This window comes from Phoca vitulina, unplaced genomic scaffold (genome assembly GCF_004348235.1).
Source record: "Phoca vitulina isolate PV1807 unplaced genomic scaffold, GSC_HSeal_1.0 scaffold23, whole genome shotgun sequence".
NCBI classification, from domain to species: Eukaryota; Metazoa; Chordata; class Mammalia; order Carnivora; family Phocidae; genus Phoca; species Phoca vitulina.
In genome coordinates, this window is record NW_022589726.1 from 19,139,328 (window position 1) to 19,157,206 (window position 17,879).

General features: G+C 45.2%; 1 protein-coding gene across 2 annotated transcripts in view; it reads right to left on the reverse strand.

The window, feature by feature from the left end:
• ACVR1B (activin A receptor type 1B) overlaps window positions 1-11,110 on the reverse strand; it is a 33,616-nt gene extending 22,506 nt beyond the window's left edge. The window contains exon 1 of one of the 2 annotated variants that reach the window (XM_032420560.1): window positions 10,999-11,110. In XM_032420560.1, coding sequence (XP_032276451.1) covers window positions 10,999-11,089 — 91 coding nt within the window. In that variant the 5' untranslated portion in view covers window positions 11,090-11,110. Of the gene's footprint in view, window positions 1-9,596; window positions 9,747-10,998 lie in introns of those variants that run through there. The other variant, XM_032420561.1, reaches the window with a different exon arrangement.
• Between the last annotated feature and the right edge of the window lie 6,769 nt (window positions 11,111-17,879).

Genomic DNA, 17,879 nt, shown 5'->3' on the forward strand with positions numbered 1-17,879 from the left:
CAACAACACAAAACAATTAAAAAATGGGCAAAGGACTTGTATAGACCATTTCTCAAAAAAAGATACACAAATGGCCAAAAAGCACATGAAAAGATGTCCAACATCATCTCAAATGCAAATGAATTTTAAATGCAGATGCAAATCAAAACCACGAGACACCACTTCACACCCAGTAGGGAAGGCCATAAGAAAATGAAAAAGAAAAATACCCAGTGATAGTGAAGACTCGGAGAAACAGGAGCCCTCATACATTGCCAGCAGGACCATAAAATGGTGTAGCTGCTGCGAAAAACAGTTGATGGTTCCTCCATAAATTAAATGTTGAATTACCATATAACCGAAAAATTCCACTTGTAGGTATACATCCAAAAGACTGAAAACAAGTGTTCAAACAAAAACTTGTACACGAAAGCTCATAATAGCATTATGTATATAGTCAAAAGGTGGAAACAACCCAAATGTCTATCAAATAATGAGTGGAAAAACAAAATGTGGTATATTCATCCAATGGAGTATTATTCAGCCATAAAAATGAATAAACTATTGATATACACTACAATATGAATGAACTTTGAAAACACTATGTTAAGTGAAAGCAGCCATATACTATATGATTCCATTTATATTAAATATCCAGAAAGCACATAAGTGGTTGTCAGGGGCTGGGGAGTGGAGTGGGAAGGAGGATGGGAAGTTACTGCTTAATGGGTTACTAGGTTTCCTCTGGGGTAAAGAAAAAGTTCTAGAACCAGATAGTGGTGATAACGTTATGAAGGTACTTAACACCACTGAACTGTACATTTTAAAATGGTTAAAAAATGGTAAATTCTTTGTTATCTGTGTTTTACCACAATTTTAAAAAATATCACATCTTTGAAAAACAATATGTATAATATAATCTCAATTATGAAACAAAAACATTTAAACACCTCACACATGCATGGAAAAAACAACTCAGGGCACCTGCCTCAGGTGGTACTGCGTGCAACTCTTGATCTCAGGGTCATGAGTCTGAGCCCCACGTTGGGTGCAGAGATCACTTATTTATATACATACATACATACATAAATAACAAGGAAAAAAACCCTTGGAAGTCTAGTGTTCAGATTGTATTCCTCCTGAACCCCTGTGCTCTCCAAGATGTCCCAGGAACCTTTAAGCTCCACCAGGGGGAAGCCACTGCCCTGCGTTGCTTCACCATTTTCTCAGTGGTGTCTAGTGCCTAGCAAATAGTACTGTGTTTAATAAATCTCAGCCTAATAACTTGAGAGGGAAGGGGGCTCTACCAGAGCGGATTTTATCTGCTGTACATACGTTTCTACATTTGTACATTTAAAGGGTTGCACTGCTTTAAAAAGACAAAGAAAAAAAGAAAAATATTGTTCAGTAACTACTAATCTAGACAACTGCCAAAATGTTTAGGAAAATCGTGAATCAGGTTAAAAAATGGAGGCGTCTGGCACTAAAGTGTCACAAAACAAAGGTAATGTTTGGTTCCCCAAAGGGGTGAGGGGGGACAGTAACTGGGAACTGACAAGGGACAGTAACTGGGAACTGACAATGCGTCAGCAGCCAAGCCTCTAACCTAAGTAGAAACATCACGTTAATGTTAAAGTAAAACAATCAAATGCTACTGGTTGGTAAAAAAGAAAGTTACATTTTCACCCTTCACAATCATCAAAATTAGATTTTAAAAATACATTAAAACAAAACAAAACAAAACCTCTCAAGTATCCAAGTGCCAAAATAAAGTCAAATTTTACATGTGCAGCTGGGTGGTACCTAAAAAACCAAAAAATGTACTGGTAAAAAGCACTTATGAAAAAAAATGCAACCGACTTAATAAGGGAAGCTATTTGTATGAGGAGGGGAAAAAAAAACCCAGAGATTTAACAATAAGACACTTGATAAGCTTGGTATTTAATTTCAATCTGGGAAAAGGTCTCAGAATGGGGTTTGCATAAGGGAAAGGTGTTTGAAAAGCCAGCTCCACACTCTATCTATTCTACCAACTGCCTTTCTGACATTCTACTTGGAGACAAACCCAACCCTAGAGAGCTGTTTAAACAAGTTCACCCTTAAGCCTCAGGTCTAGAGAATGAAAGCTTTGTTCTCACTCAAAAGAGACGTTTGATGTTTATGCTAAGGAGACCTGTCATTGCAACTTAATTTATGGCTGACTGTAAATACCTGAATATCTCAGCAAGGGCCCACCTGCTGCCCAGGAGAATGTCAAGGTAAAACTGGAATGAGTGGCGTCTTACTATGGAGCGTGCCTGGTGTTCCTAGGACCCAAGTATATGGACTCAGCTGTCCTATTCAGACTATCTAGGAGTACCTTGGTACTTCTCCTTTACTTACAGTTGATAATGAACATGTAAAACCATTCTGCTTTCTCTCTTTGTTGTATTTAAATAGACGTATTTGTGGCTCATTAGGGCAGGGGAGGATGTTTATGAGTGGCATTTTGTATTTGCTTCCTGACCTATTTACTATACTATGGATGAGTGGAGAGGAGACAGTGTATGTCACAGTTTTGAGTGAGAAGAGGAATAGGAATGGTTTCAGGCAACTGGGACAATGAAGGAGAAAAAAATCAGCCAGGGCTGAGAATAAAACTAATGAGGCTGAGATCAAGTGCATTTGGCTGGAATAAAATGGGTAGGTGGTAGAATAAAACAAAGATGAAAGTGGTGAGGTAGGAAGAGAGCTTATCATGTTCCAAGTAACTCAGAAATGTTTGTAGCATTTTTGAGTGACTAGGATAAAAACTGCATAAAGAGGAGATACTAAAAGTACAGCAGGGACAGAACTGGAATTATTTACCTAGGATATTGCTGAGAGGATGGAAAAGAACTGAATGAATTCAATTAAACAAACTTATTAAGTACTTAAAATGTGCAAGGCTCTGTGACAGGACAAAGCCACAGAAAGAATAAGCCAGTTCTGAGCATCCATTTTTAGAGGGCAGAGGCTGGGAGAGTGGGAGGAGCAGATGGACCAAAGAGAAGAGCAGAGAGGATGGAACCATGGACCAGGGGAAGGCAGGACAAAGATGGTCCCACATTGGAGGATGGTCACTTTGGTTAAGAAGAGAAGGCCAAGGCCAAGCAAAACACAAGGCATATTAGGTCCACGGCGAACGGACAGATGCAAGGTTCCAGCCAGAGACAAGGACGGTAAGGGAGACGAGACCAAATCAGATGCACCATGATGCCAGGCTAAGGGGTCTGGGGTTGATCCTGGAGGCCACATGAAAGCAGTGGAATCATGAGATACAGAGGGCATGCTCTCCAAAGTTAAATCCAGCAATAGAATGGACGACCAGTGGGGGACTGGAAGCAGAGACTGGTTAGAAAATTACTTTCACAGTCCTCGTAGGATATGGTAGAGTACAGGATTTAGAGCACATGCTTTGGAGTCTGACAGACCTCGAGCCCACCACTGAACCTCACCATGCCCCAGTCGCCTCATCTGTAAAATGGGGATAAGAGTGCTCAGAGTAGCTGCAGAGAGTAACTGACATAACCCAAGTCCTTAGCATCACACCTGAGTAGACAGTAAGCGTTAACCAGATGCCTTTACTACTACTGCCATCCCACTGCATGAGAAGGGTCTTGTGGTTGTTCCAAAAAGAAGAAGAAAAGTCAATTTGTGTGTAAATTTCTTAAGGGCAAGGACAGACTCTTTCCTCAGTATCCCTCTCACCATTCAGCTTGGTCCTGGATGTTAGAAATGAACACTGATGACAATTCAATCTTATCGATCACAATTATAAAATGTAATATACAAATGTACACCAAAACAACACATGAAGATCTAGGGCAAGGCAGGTTCACAACTACTTAATAAAAAGAGATACGCTTCAGTTCAGATTCCTCAACTCAAACATTGGTTGTTTTTTTTTTTTTAAAGATTTTATTTATTTGACAGAGAGAGGGAACACAAGCATGGGGAGTGGGAGAGGAAGAAGCAGGCTTCCTGCCGAGCAGGGAGCCCGATGCGGGGCTCGATCCCAGGACGCTGGGATCATGACCTGAGCCGAAGGCAGACACTTAACGACTGAGCCACCCAGGCGCCCCTCAAACATTGTTACCACCTAAAAAACTTATCTCCAAAGTACTCACAATCTCCTCTCTCCTCCACTCACTCACAACTATCTAGGTAACTGGCAGAGTAGGTGAACGCCACATGTGGTCAAAGAACTTTTCACATGCGAGGTCCATCAATAGCATGGTTGGGTACCAGGTCTCAAGTCTCCTTGAGCCTATCTTGGGTTGTTAGTTCCCTTCTTGCTTTCCTTCTCACATATCCATCTGAGCCGCCACCACACACACACACACACACACACTCTCTCTCTCTCTCTCTCTCTCTCTCTCTCTCTTTAAAAAACACCACTTATTTACTATCTCAGTTTCTGTAGGTCAGAAGTCCAGGCACAGCGTGACTGGTGTTGGCCAGGGCTGCCTTCTCCTCCAGGGCTGGGACCTCTTTCAAGCTCACTGGTTGTTGGCAAACTCCACTGCCTTGTAGATGGAAGCCTGAGGTCCCCTTTTACCTCCTTGCTGACAGCCAGGGACCACTCTCAGCTCTGAGAGTTGGCCCGCAGTTCCTAGCCACGTGGCCCCCATGGGCAGTTCACACACGGATATTTACTTTCTTCCAAACCAGCTGGAGCATTTCTGACTTCCTCTTCTGCAATCAGCTGTGAAAACTGCTTTCATAGGGCTAGCACAGTCAGGTCAGGTCTATCACAACAGTCCCCTTATTTGAAGATCAACTGATTTGGGACCTTAATCACATCTGCATAATCCCTCCAAGGCGTACCTAGATTCGTGTTTAATAACTGGAAGGTGGTATATTCCAAAGGCAGGAAATCTTGGGGGGAGGGGGCAGAGGGTGGACTGCGGTAGGAAGAATCACCTTATATTTTATTTATTGTCTATCTCACCTGCCAGAAAGTAAGCTTCATGAAGGAAGGCTTTTTTTTGTTTTGTTTTTAAAATTTTTATTTATTTATTTGACAGAGAGAGACACAGCGAGAGAGGGAACACAAGCAGGAGGAGTGGGAGAGGGAGAAGCAGGCTTCCCGCCGAGCAGGGAGCCCGATGCGAGGCTTGATCCCAGGACCCTGGGATCATGACCTGAGCCGAAGGCAGACGCTTAATGACTGAGCCACCCAGGTGCCCCAAAGGAAGGCATTTGTCTTTTTGCTTACTGTTGTATCTCTAGAACCTAGGTGCTCAATAAATGTGTTAAAGGAATCTTCAGATCACTATACATTTACTTAGATCACTGCATATCTATATATCACTATATATATAGATCACTATATATAGATATCTATATATATTTACTTCAGATAACTATATATTTACAGACTGGAAATGGGACTTCTCTCTATATTCAAATTCTGGTTCAGTGAAACCATTTAAGAATCCTTGGAATTCCATATAATTTTATCTCTGCCACAATGATCTGCGTATGGCTTTAACAAAATACAGGTGATCCTCATTTTTCATAGATTCCATATTCATTAAAATTTATCTGTAACCCCAAAATCAATACTCTCAGTGCTTTCATGGTCATTCACAGACATGTGCAGTGGTAAAAAATGGGAATCACCCAATGACATGTCCCCACCTGATGGTGAACAAGGTGACAATGCTCTGCCTTCCTATTTCAGCTTTCATACTGTAATTATGTATTCTTTTCATAGTATACTCTGTGCCTTTTCACCTTTTTGCATTTTCGTGTTGGTGGTGGGGATTTCGCTGTTTAAAATGGCCCCCAAGAGCAGGGCTAAAATGCTCTCCAGTGTTCCCAAGCTCAAGGAGACAGTGATGTACCTTGCAGAGAAAATATGTCTATCAGGTAAGTGTCATTCAGGCTTTCATTATAGTGCTGTTGGCCTTAAGTCCAAGGTTAATTAACCAATGTATATTAAATAAGGTGTCTTTAACCAGAAACACACACATAGCAAGGTTATGTACTGACTGGTCGATGAAGAGGTGGTGACCAGCGGCTCACAGGAACCTAACCCCATCTTTCCCCTAGGAGCAGTGGTTCAGTATTTGCTAATCCAGTGTTCCAGTCGACTTTATAGAACATAAGTACCACGAATAATGACACTTGACTGTATTAGCCTCATTTTACAGATGAAACAATGAAGTTGAGAGAGATGTGAAAAGGTAGCTCTCAGCACACTCTAGCACATCATTATGTTTTATTTTCCCCAGAGCACTTAAGACTGAGAATTGTGTTTACTTATTTATCTTCAGTCTGAGCCACTGCTATTGTAAGTTCTGTGACAGTTAGGGACTTAGGGATTTTTGTCCATCTTGTTCTCTCAGGGTTATTTCCCCAAGCCAAGAGCCACTCCAGGCACATACCCAACCTAATGAATAAAGAAATCTCCTATATGTAATTGTGTAAATATCAGGGGTGATTGACACTTTAAAGGGAAGGACAGTTACTTTCATTATGTTAAATTCAAAATATTTAGTAAGACAAATGCAGGCTTAGGATGAAGTGGAGAGAGAAGAAAGAAAACCAAAAAGAACCCCAGAGCTCCCTGAGGTGGCACTGTCTCTGAAACCCAGAGAGCAGGTCAGATTGTCTGGGATGCAAATGCCATGGCTCAACCAAATGCTGGTAGCTCTACCGAGCCAGGGAAAGAGAGATACACTCTGAAACAGTATTTCTGCTTGGTGTTACAGGTGTCCTTGATGGAGAAGCCAGCAGGCAGAGAGAATAGGCAAGAGCAGGGATGGTGCCTCCGGGAGCCCAAGCTCAGGTCAAACCACATGTGCGAGAGACACTGAGGAGAGCAAAAACCTGGAGCAGGCAGGTAGGTATTGGAACCTGGCCACGAGGCGGAGCCTACAGAGGGGTAGAAATGCAGCGGAGACTGCGGGTCTGAGGAGCCAATTCCTTCAGAGGCCTCAGCATTCCCAGCCCAGGCGGAACTGATGGGCCACGGATGCCAGCAGCACTTCCAGCGTCAGAGGGATGGATGAGAAAGAGGGCTCTAGGATTTTCTTTTTATAAACACAGAGAGGAAAATGAGATAAGACCCTCTTACATCAACTCCTACTGTAACAGACAAATAACACAAGACAAAGAGGCGGGATTCCAGAATTAATGTTCACTGCTGCTCTGAGCAAAAATTGAACAGTAAACAATAAGGATTTCAAAATTAAAACAAAAGAGCCACTTCAGTATTCTAATTTAACCTTCAAAAATAAAGAAGATCTAAAGCACCATGAACTGAGAATTCCATTCCACCTCAACACCCTGTACTCCTGAGTTATGAGAGCAGACTGCAACGCAACTCAACTCATGTTCCAAAATGCAACAAGCAGCTTCGACAGGACATGCCGAAAGAAGCAGCACGGCTCCTCGTCTCCTCGTTTACTGATTCATATTTTGGTAGCAAGGTTACAATTAGCTCACCAGTGGAGAATAAACCTATTTATAACACAGCAGTCCACCTGAAAGACACAATCATCTAAAAAGGTTTTTAGAGGAAAATGAAGTGCAGCTTCTTCCTGTGCTGATTGCAGCTTCCCAAGGTCCTTTCGGATGAAGTCCTCAGTCTAACCTTCCTGTGTTCACAGGCACCATTCCAGCCCCCTCTCAGCCTCCATGTTCTTATGTAACATTTACATAGTGCCATAAACATACCCAGAGTTGCGTAAGAATTAAAACGTTGCCAAACCAATAAAGCCTAAAGCAGGTCACTCCCTTCAGACTGTCTTTGATTAGCACAGGTACGCTGCCCGGTCTACGATGTAAGAGCCTGTCAAAAGACAGAAATTAACTTGAGGAAATCTGAAATAGTCTACAAAAAAAAAAAAAAAAAAAGCACAAATCAGAAGAAATTAACCACGCTGTGGCCTGTGGTGCTTCTATCAATCCCAAGAGTATGTTATTCTGCTCCATAAGATAAAAAGTAACCCAACATTGCTTGTTCCCTGAAGTCAGAAACTGTGTCTAAAAATACCTCCCAGCCAACTGGCTATCAGTAAGTTAGTCTCACAAATGTCCCAATAAGAACTACATGGGCTGTTTCCTTACTTTACAGAGAGAAAACTGAGGCAGTCACAGAAAGGTTAAGCAAGTGACTTGTTCAAGGACAACCTGTAAGGGAGCAAAGTTCTGGGGCTGAGATCTGGCCTCCTCCCTCCATCTGGCTCCAACCTTTAACCAGAGTAGCCATTTAATATGTTTTAATCACATCTGTTCCAGGAGCTCTTTTAACAAAATCAACCAGAGATTCTCTTTTTCTCTACAAGAGTTCACTTTCACTGTACTTCAAATCCATGTGCACTCAACAAAATTACAAGACTTGGCCTGAAATTAGATTTTTAGGTCTGTTCACAGAAATCCAAAATGTTCCTATCAGAACCTCAAACGTCTCCCTTGTTGCTTTTGTCTTAAGAAATTTATGTCATGTTCTCCCATTACTAATGCAAGTTTACATTTTTAAATACTGATGTGAAAATTCCAAAGTGAGGCCTTCAAACCTGCTACACCTATCAAGCGGATGCTGTTTATAACCTGGAACTCATTCTCCTTGTCACTGGCCTTTTATTAAGTCTCAGTTAATGCACTAATAGAACACCTATCCCTTGCTGCCCTCATGTCATGTCCAAGTACCAGCCATCAGGGCTGCCTGGCTCAGCCACTCCTCCAGCTCACCTAGGGGAACACACAGAGGAAGTGCAGGGGAGGAAAGCAATCAACTTCTTGTTAATCCCACAGCCTCTATTTTCCCAGAACTGACGTTTTACTTTAAGCCTTTTGCAACAGTGGTCTCTGTAGCATGCACTATTGGCAACTACATGTGTCCCGGAAAAAACTGTAGTGTCTGGCCAAGAAGTTTAAAGGCCTTCGAGAATGTTTGCTGGACACACAACCTAATTTCCAATTTACCAAAAAAAGAAACTAACTCCCTATTATGCCCACCCATCCTCACCCTAACAAACATCCATTTTAGGAAGGTTACAAAAAATGAACTCTGCCCTATTCAGAACCAGCTGGATTACCAATTAAACATTTTTAACTAGGCTCACCACAAGAAAAACCCCACAGACACTACACCAAATCAACAGGGAAATGGCTGTTAAAAATCTTAACTATATTAGGGACAGTATAAAAAATTTTATGGAAAGAATGTAAAGATTTATTCAGACACATACAAAATGACAAACCTGATGGCTGAGTCTCCTTATTTACTATCCTACTAGAGAAATAACATTATGTTACACATCCAAAAACATGGCCCATAATAATGCCCAGCGAACATTATTCACAAAAACCATTATCTTACAACTGTCAGCCCATGTTCGTAGACCTTCATCATGTTTATCAGACCCCATGGCATATTACCCATGCACAGAGCAGCGAGACCCAGGAACACACACGAGGTGCTTAACAGAAAAGCATTAGCCAGTGAACAAAGACCCCACTGCACAGACTACACCACTGGGAACAAATATCAAAGCTAGAGATAATGAACTTGTTTTTGAGACTCCAAAGTAGGATGATGTCTTTTCTTGTTTGTCTGGTTTATTAAAGAAGCCTGAACCCACCTGAGAATCATTATTTTTAGTAGAGAGGAGAGCCACAGAACACACACTTGATCTCCCATAGCTGGAAGGTTAAGGGCTGCTGAGAAGTCAAAGCCCAGGCTTTGTACATCGGGGATCGAATACAATCCTGATCGTCTCTCCCAGATCCATCTGTGGGTCAATAATCACTTCAATATAACTGCCAAATATAACCTTCATCTGCTACCCCAATGCCAAAGCACATTTCAGACGAGTCTCTTAAATTAAATATTTTAGGGTTTCATCTGCTCTTCTTAGCCCCCAAGCCTCATAAACAACACACCCAGTCGAGTGTCCCACAGAAAGGTACCCACCTCTATACTGAGAAGGGTGGGGGTGGTGTCAGGGAGCAGAAGGCTGTGGGGGTTGGAAGGTAAGGGGTGTGTGAGGGTGGGGGAGTGCGTGGGGGGCAGGGCTGGGAAAAGGGATTGTGTAGGAAGGTAAATAAGTACTGACCAAGGGCCGGGGAGTCGGTCCAGTGGTGGGATCTTTAAATAATCTTGGGGGTTGGAGGGAGGTTCTAGGATTTCACCTGAAAGGCATCCACAAAGTGATTAACTGAATGGGCCCCCTGGGGTGGGGTGGGGGAAGCGAGGTGGAAAGCAAATACACCTAGATGCAGATTAACCGTTCTGGAACCAGGTTTCCTAGGGTTAGAGAGATTTCAAAGCCAAGCTCCAAAAACGTTTAGGGGCCTGCTGGTCTCCCTTCCTCCAAACAGCTTCCACAGGGCATGTGTATGTGGGGGTTTTGCCCCCCTGAACTCAAGGGGGCTGCACGTAGGGGAAATGTGACTCCCTTTCCCAGAACATAGGGAGGAAGCAGAGGGAAGGGAAGAGACACACCAAGTGCAGGTCCTGAAGGAAAGGTTAGAGACCCTTTCCCCTGTCATCTGAGGTGCGCAAGGGCTCGCCACATCAGGATACCTCGGAGAAGCAAAGACCCATCGCCTGAGCCCCTTAATCTTGGCGGGAGAAAAGGCGCCCCCCAAGAGCATCTGGAGGGAGGGAATGAAGACCCCCGCCCCTGGACATGCTGAGAGGCAGAAGCACGGACCTCCAAATCTCGGGGAAGGGAGCCTGCCCTCCCCTCTAAAGAACAAGGGGGTGCTGGGAGCGCGACCCTGAGAGCTCCCCGAATCCAGTTCCGCCTGGAAGAGGGCTCGGGTCCCCAGGGGCCCTGCGTGAGCTCGGTCCCAGCTGGGCAGCTGCGCCTCGGAAGTCTGGGGACACCGACCACGGTCACCCCGACTCCTCCGCGCCCCCCACCCGGCCATATTGTGCGCGTGGGGAGGGGGCGCGCTGTAGCCAGGGGCCGCGGCGCGAGGCCTCGCCCTCGCCCGGCCCTCTCCATCCCGGCCCCCGCCCCCCGGCCCGGGACTCACCCTGGATCCCCCGGGGCCCGGACCCGCAGCTGCCGGCGAGCAGGAGGACTACAAGGGGGAAGAAGGAGGAGGCTCCGGCCGACTCCGCCATAGTAACCGCCGCCGCCGCCGCCGCCGCAGCCCAGCAGCGCCCAGCGCGCGCGCGCGCGCCCCCGGCGCCTCCCCTCCTCCCTCGGCCCGGCTCCCGCCTCCCTCTCCTCCGCCCGGCGCCGGCACGTGCGCTCCCGGCCGAGCCGGCGCCGCGGCCGCCGCGCGCGCCCCCGAAGGGCGGGGCCGGGTGCGCGCGGGCGCCCGCCTTAAAGGGGAGTGTCCCTGTTAAAGGGGTGGGAGGGGCTCGCGCCTCGGCCACCTCACGGGTGGGTGCCGAGCGCTCCGCGGAGAGGCCCGAGTCTGACACGCGGCCTCCACCCTGGCCTGCACCCCGCCCGGCGCGCAGTTATCAGCACCGACCCCCTCCTCCGCATCGAATGTTCTACTGGTCGCGTGCGTGTGTTCCTGTTCCCTCCATCCCCACTGCCTCGTCTCAAGCCCCCATCACGTCTCACGTCCCGCCGGGGTCCTCGTAACCGGCCTCCCTGTCCCGCGCGGCCGCCTGCGGTCCGCTGGACGCAGGCAACCTGAGTGATCGCATCCTGGGGTGCCCCTTTGCAGAACAGAGCCAGGTTTTCAATGCTAGCGCTCAGTCTTGGTGAGGGTGCTGCGGGAGGCACTCCCATTCTGCTGGGAGGTAGAACCCTTTTGGTAAACAGTTTGACATTATATATCAAATGCCTTAAAATACCCATACCCATGGGCTGGTATTATTCCTTATCTGTCTTCAAGAAATAATAGAGATGAGGACCAATATGTATGAAAAATGTTAACAGTTGCATGTTTATCATTATAAAAAGCTGGACACTTATGCAGTAAATGATGGCCCATCCATGTGATGGAGCATTATTTAGTAATTACAAATTATATTTATAAAAACCAATAAGGTAAGATGTTTGTGAGATAATGTTAAATGAGCAAGCAAAATACCAAACTATTTGCAGTATTATTCTAATTTTGTTGATAATATATAACTGTATGGGGAAAAGACTGGAAAGGAATTGCCCAATATTAGCAGTAGTTATTGCCAGGATATATATTTTTTTTATTTTTTCTTGAAACACTTCAATGTTTTCTAAATATTTTACAAATAAACAAGCGTTGCTTTCAAATTTAGAAAAAAAGTACTTAAAGAAGGTTAACTGAATCGCCCATATCTTTTTGAAAAGAGTTTGCTTTCTTTAGCTCGAGAAATAGTTTGAGCTCTTGAAGAGGGCAGGGTCTTTGGAACCAGAGTTTTGGATCTGAATTTTCCTTTTTTTACTAACTGGCATGAAAACTTGGGCAAGTTTCTTAACCTCTCTAAGTACAGTGCATCATCATCCAAGATCTAGGGGTGGAGAGGATGACTGGAGGTGGGGGGCAACGTTTCCCAAAGGGAATCCTCATCTTATAAGTTGCTACCAATGAAGAACGCCCATCCTCACATCCAGAAAAAAAAAAAACAAGACTGCAGCCACACCCCCCAGATACAACTCACACACAAACACACACGTGCAAAGTCACGCAGAGACGCTGTCTAGGAGTTGGCCAGTAGCTGGATGAGTAAACACCTTATTTTTATACTGCTCTCCCTCATCACCCCAAAATGGGCACACACACCCCAGTCCATTTAACTGGTCTCTCAAACTCTGCTCCACCCATACTTAGGGCGCCCAGCTGTGATGTGCACAGCACTGGGTTACTGTGTTAGTTTCCTAGGGCTGCCTTAACAAAGTACCACAAACTGGGTGGCTTAAAATAACAGAAATTTATTCTCTCACAGTTCTGGAGGCTAGAAATCTGAAACCAGGGTGTCAGCAGGCCCATGCTCTCTCTCAAGCCTCTAGGGAAGAATCCTTCCTTGTCTCTTCTGGCTTTTGGTGGTTCCCAGAATCCTTGGTGTTCCCTGGCTTGCGGAAGCATAATTTCATTCTCTGCCTCCATCTTCACATGGCCATCTTTTCTCTGCGTATCTCTGTGTCCAAATTTCTCTCTTCCTATAAAGACACCAGTAACTGAATCAGGGCCAACCCTAATCCACTATGAGTTCAAGTAATTTTAACTTGATTATATCTGCAAAGATCCTATTTCTAAATAATATCACATGCATAGGTTCTGGGTGGACATGAATTTGGGGTAGACACTATTCAATACAGTTACATTCACCAACCCCTGTGGTTGGGAAGAGAAAGCTGACCCCTCAGGAGCACGTTGCTGAGGCCAGGGAGAAGGAACTGTTCTTCCCCTAAACCTGGCTCCGTGCGGCCACTGCGTCTGCAGATCCAGAAGCAGCCTGTGGTTGCTTTACTCCTAGAGTGCAAGGTCAGCTACGCACCTGAATATACAGCCTGGGGAACCAGAACACTGGGTCAACAACCCAAAAGCCAGCTCCACTGTCTCACTTGATAACATTTGACTTTGGGCAAGGTATTTTACCTCCCTAAACCTCGATTCACTCATCTGTAAAATGGAGCTGATAATAGTTCTATCTCAGGGTGCCTGGGTGGCTCAGTGTGTTAAGCGTCCAACTCTTGGTTTCGGCTCGGGTCATGATCAGCCTATGTCAGGCTCCAAGCTCAGCAGGGAGTCTGCTTAAAGTTTTCTCTCTCTCCATCTCCCTCTGCCCCTCCCCTAGTGCTCTCTCTCTCTAAAGTAAATAAATCTTTTAAAAAAAAATAGTTCTAGGGGTGCCTGGGTGGCTCAGTCGTTAAGTGTCTGCCTTCGACTCAGGTCACGATCCCAGGGTTCTGGGATCAAGCCCCGCATCGGGCTCCCTGCTCAGCGGGAAGCCTGCTTCTCCCTCTCCCACTCCCCCTGCTTGTGTTCCCTCTCTCACTGTGTCTCTCTCTGTCAGATAGATAAATAAAATCTTTAAAAAATAAAAAAATAGTTCTATCTCACAGAGATGTTGTGAGGATATCATATGTGAAGCACTTAGCACAGCCTCTGACACATAGGAAGTGATATAAAAAGAATAGCTATTATTATGATGACGATTTGACCTTTACTGCAATCCTGTGAAGTGGTTGAGGCATGTCGGTGTGTGTGCAATTTACAGGTGAGGCAGTTGAGACCTAAAGAAGGTGAGCAACTTGCCCAAGCTCACGTATAATTAAGTGTTGAAGGCATAGTCTGCTGGTTCCTGTGTTCCTTCAACATCATAGCATCTCATGCTTTCCCAGGGACTGGTCTCCGGGAGCCAGCCGAAGGTGGGGAAATTAGACTGGATGGGGTGTGGGAGGGCTTAGTTATAGCCTCACATCCTATTCCTGAGAGTTTGGCACATCCTCTCACATCAGGGCTTTCCTATGTGATGTGCCTACCTTCCCTTGTAGATCCTGAGCTGAGCCCTACCGAGCCCAATCTATCTGTGTCCCGCCCACAGTTTAGCTCTCTGACCATCCCTGAAGGCTTCAACAAAGTGTCCATTTCTGTAAACCTCCTTTATCTTAGGACTGGACCCACATCACAATCTATAAACTTCCTCTCTGCCCTGCTCTGTCCCTTTGTCATGGGATTCTGCAGAGCTTACTCCCTGGGCTCCACTGACTAGACCATCCAGTGTTACAGCTGCCATCTTAGTCACAAGGCACCGAGACATTGTCGTCTTAGGGGATCTGGCACAGTTCGCCTTGGTGAACAGCAGGCTCATTAACCTCAAGAAGGCAATAGCTCATCTTCATTCACCCATTCTATAAGCATGCGTGGAGCACCTATGGTTATACCAGGTGCACCATGTAAACATAGATAAGTCATGGTCCTTGCCCTCATGGAACTTACAATAGTAGAGACAAGCATTTTTAAAAAGGCAACAATAGGGGCACCTGGGTGGCTCAGTCGGTTAAGTGGCTGACTCTTGATTTCAGCTCAGGTCATGATCTCAGAGTTCTGAGATCAAGCCCCGCATCAGGCCCTGCGCTGGGCATGGAGCCTGCTTAAGACTCTCTCTCTCCCTCCCTCTCCCTCTGCCTCTCCCCTTCTCTCCCCATCCCTAAAAAAAAAAAAAAAGGCAACAACATGTTGTATATGCTATAACACACACCAGTAAAGGGTCAGTGGGGGCACTCAGGAGGGTATGGATGTCTCAACTCTGCAGGGACGAGCTGAGGATGTGGGAAAGCTCTCTTGGAACTTGCTACAGCTGACTCTTGGAAGATCAAAGAAGGTCCCCCAGACAGACAGGCCGGTGTGGGGCAAGGGAAAGCGGGAGGTCTTTCTCAGCAGAGAGAGCAGTATGAGCACGATGCTGAGGTAAAATTGCCTGGCATTTAGGGGAAGTGCGAGCGGCATATGGCAGCACACCCCGAGGGCGTGGGGTGAAGGGGGCTGGTGGCAGGGCGGACAGGTCATGTTGGAGAGATAGGCAGATGTGGAAGTATACTTGGAAATGTACTTTTCTCCAGTTTTCTTGGCAGGGTTCTAAGCGGGCAGGTTTTTGTTTTGTTTTGTTTATTTAAATTCAATTAATTAACATATAGCGTGTTACTACTTTCAAAGGTAGAGTTCAGTGATTCATCAGTTGCATACGACACCCAGGGTTTCAAGAGATCAGTGGTTTCTAATGTTGAGAAAGGGTCAGGTAAGATGAGGAACAAAGAATGTCTAGGATTTGAGGACTTGAAGCCTGATGCTTCAAGGTGATGCTTACCTGAGTAGGTTTAGTGCAACATGGGATAGAGGCCTAACCTCAGGGGGCTACAAGTGAATGGCAATTGGAGGCTTAGAAAGACTGAGAGTCATCTGTTAAGAGTACTTGGCTGAGGGGCACCTGGGTGGCTCAGTCAGTTAAGCGTCCAACTCTTGATTTCGGATCAGGTCATGATCTCAGGGTTGTGAGTCGAGCCCCGCATCTCAAGGCTCTGCGCTGGATGCTGGGCATGGAGCATGGAGCCTGCTTAAGATTCTCTCTCTCCTGGGGCATCTGGGTGGCTCAGCCAGTTAAGCGTCTGCCTTTGGCTCAGGTCATGATCCCTGGGTCCTGGGATGGAGCATGGCATCGGGCACCCTGCTCAGCGGGGAGTCTGCCTCTCCCTCTCCATCTGCCTCTCCCCCAGCTCATGCTTTCTCTCTCTCTCTCAAAAATAAATAAAATCTTTTAAAAAAAAGATTCTCTCTCTCCCTCTGCCCCTCCCCCCTTTCAAAAATACGTACATACATACATACATAAATACATAAATAAATAAAAGAACATGGCTGTGATGGGAGGGGGAGGTTTGGATTTCCTTCAGAATGATGGACCAGTTTCCCTGAGCAAACCTTCTGCTGAAGAAGCAACTCAAAATGGTTAGTAAACTACCAAGGAAGTGAAGAATATTCAAGTCAAAAACTAAGGAACAAAAGAGAGGAAAGCAAAGCCGCAAAGCTGGCTTTCACCTTGAGAGCATTTGCATACCAGGTGAACTTGAACTTTGGTTTTCAAAGGCAAGCAGGATACAGGGAACAGAAAACAAACCCAGGCCTGCCCGAGGTGAGGAGACTAATAAGCAACCATCTGCACAGAGCTGTAACCCATAATGGGTAATAATATACTAGGTTGAATGATGGACTAGAAATAATTCACTCTTCCAGGAGATAAGCAAGGAAAATTGCCAGACTTAAACCTTGGCTCTGAGTTAGAATGGGCGAAAATCTTCCCTGAGAATTCACAACCACACGCTGGCTTGCATGATTTAATTTCATTACAAATTCACCCTACCGTTGTGATCTGAAAAACTATACATTATTTAGATGCAAATGGTCCTGGGCTGGTGGTACCTCCTGATAGTACCTGGAAGAAAGAAGAGCAGATCATCTCTAGACGAGCCCAACTTCAACTCAGGCTACAAGGAATTGTCACAGACAAAATTCCAAGAAATATAATCTCTGTTGTCAAAAATCCGAAAACAATTAAATAGGGCCAAGAGAAAAATAGCAATTAACTTAGAATATTGTATACAATAGTTCCCCCTATCCACAGGGGATATGTTCCAAGACCCCCAGTGGATGCCTGAAACTGTAGATAGTACCAAACCCTTTATATACTATGTTTTTTCCTATACATACATACATACATACCTATGATAAAGTTTAACTTATAAATTAGGCACAGTAAGGGATTAACAACAATAACAATAAAATAGAGCAATTATAACAATATACTGTAATAAAAGTTATGTAAATGTGATCTCTCAAAATATCCTATTGTACTGTAGTCACCCTTCTCCTTGTGATAATGTGTGATGATAAAATGCTTACAAGATGCAATGAATGAGGTGAATGATGTAAACATTGTAATGTAATGTTAGGCTACTATTGACTTTCCAACAATATGTCAGAAGGAGCATCATCTGCTTCTGGACCATGGTCAACCACAGGGAACTAAAAGGAAAGGGAAACCACAGATAAGGCGGGCTACTGTACTCATAGAAAATGTCTATTAAAAATAAAGGCTTGAGGTGCCTGGGTGGCTCAGCCGGTTAAGTGTCTGCCTTTAGCACAGATCATGATCCCAGAATCCTGGGATCAAGCCCCGCATCGAGTTCCCTGCTCAGTGGGGAGTCTGCTTCTCCCTCTCCCTCTCCCCCTGCTCATGCTTCTCTCTCTTTCAAATAGATAGGTAAAATCTTTAAAAAAAAAAAAAAAAAAAGGCTAGGGCGCCTGGGTGGCTCAGTTGGTTAAGCGTCTACCTTCAGCTCAGGTCATGATCCCGGGGTCCTGGAATCGAGTCCCGCATCAGGCTCCCTGCTCAGTGGGGGGTCTGCTTCTCTCTCTCCCTATGCCTGCCACTCTGTCTACTTGTGCTCTCTCTTTCTCTGTCAAATAAATAAAAT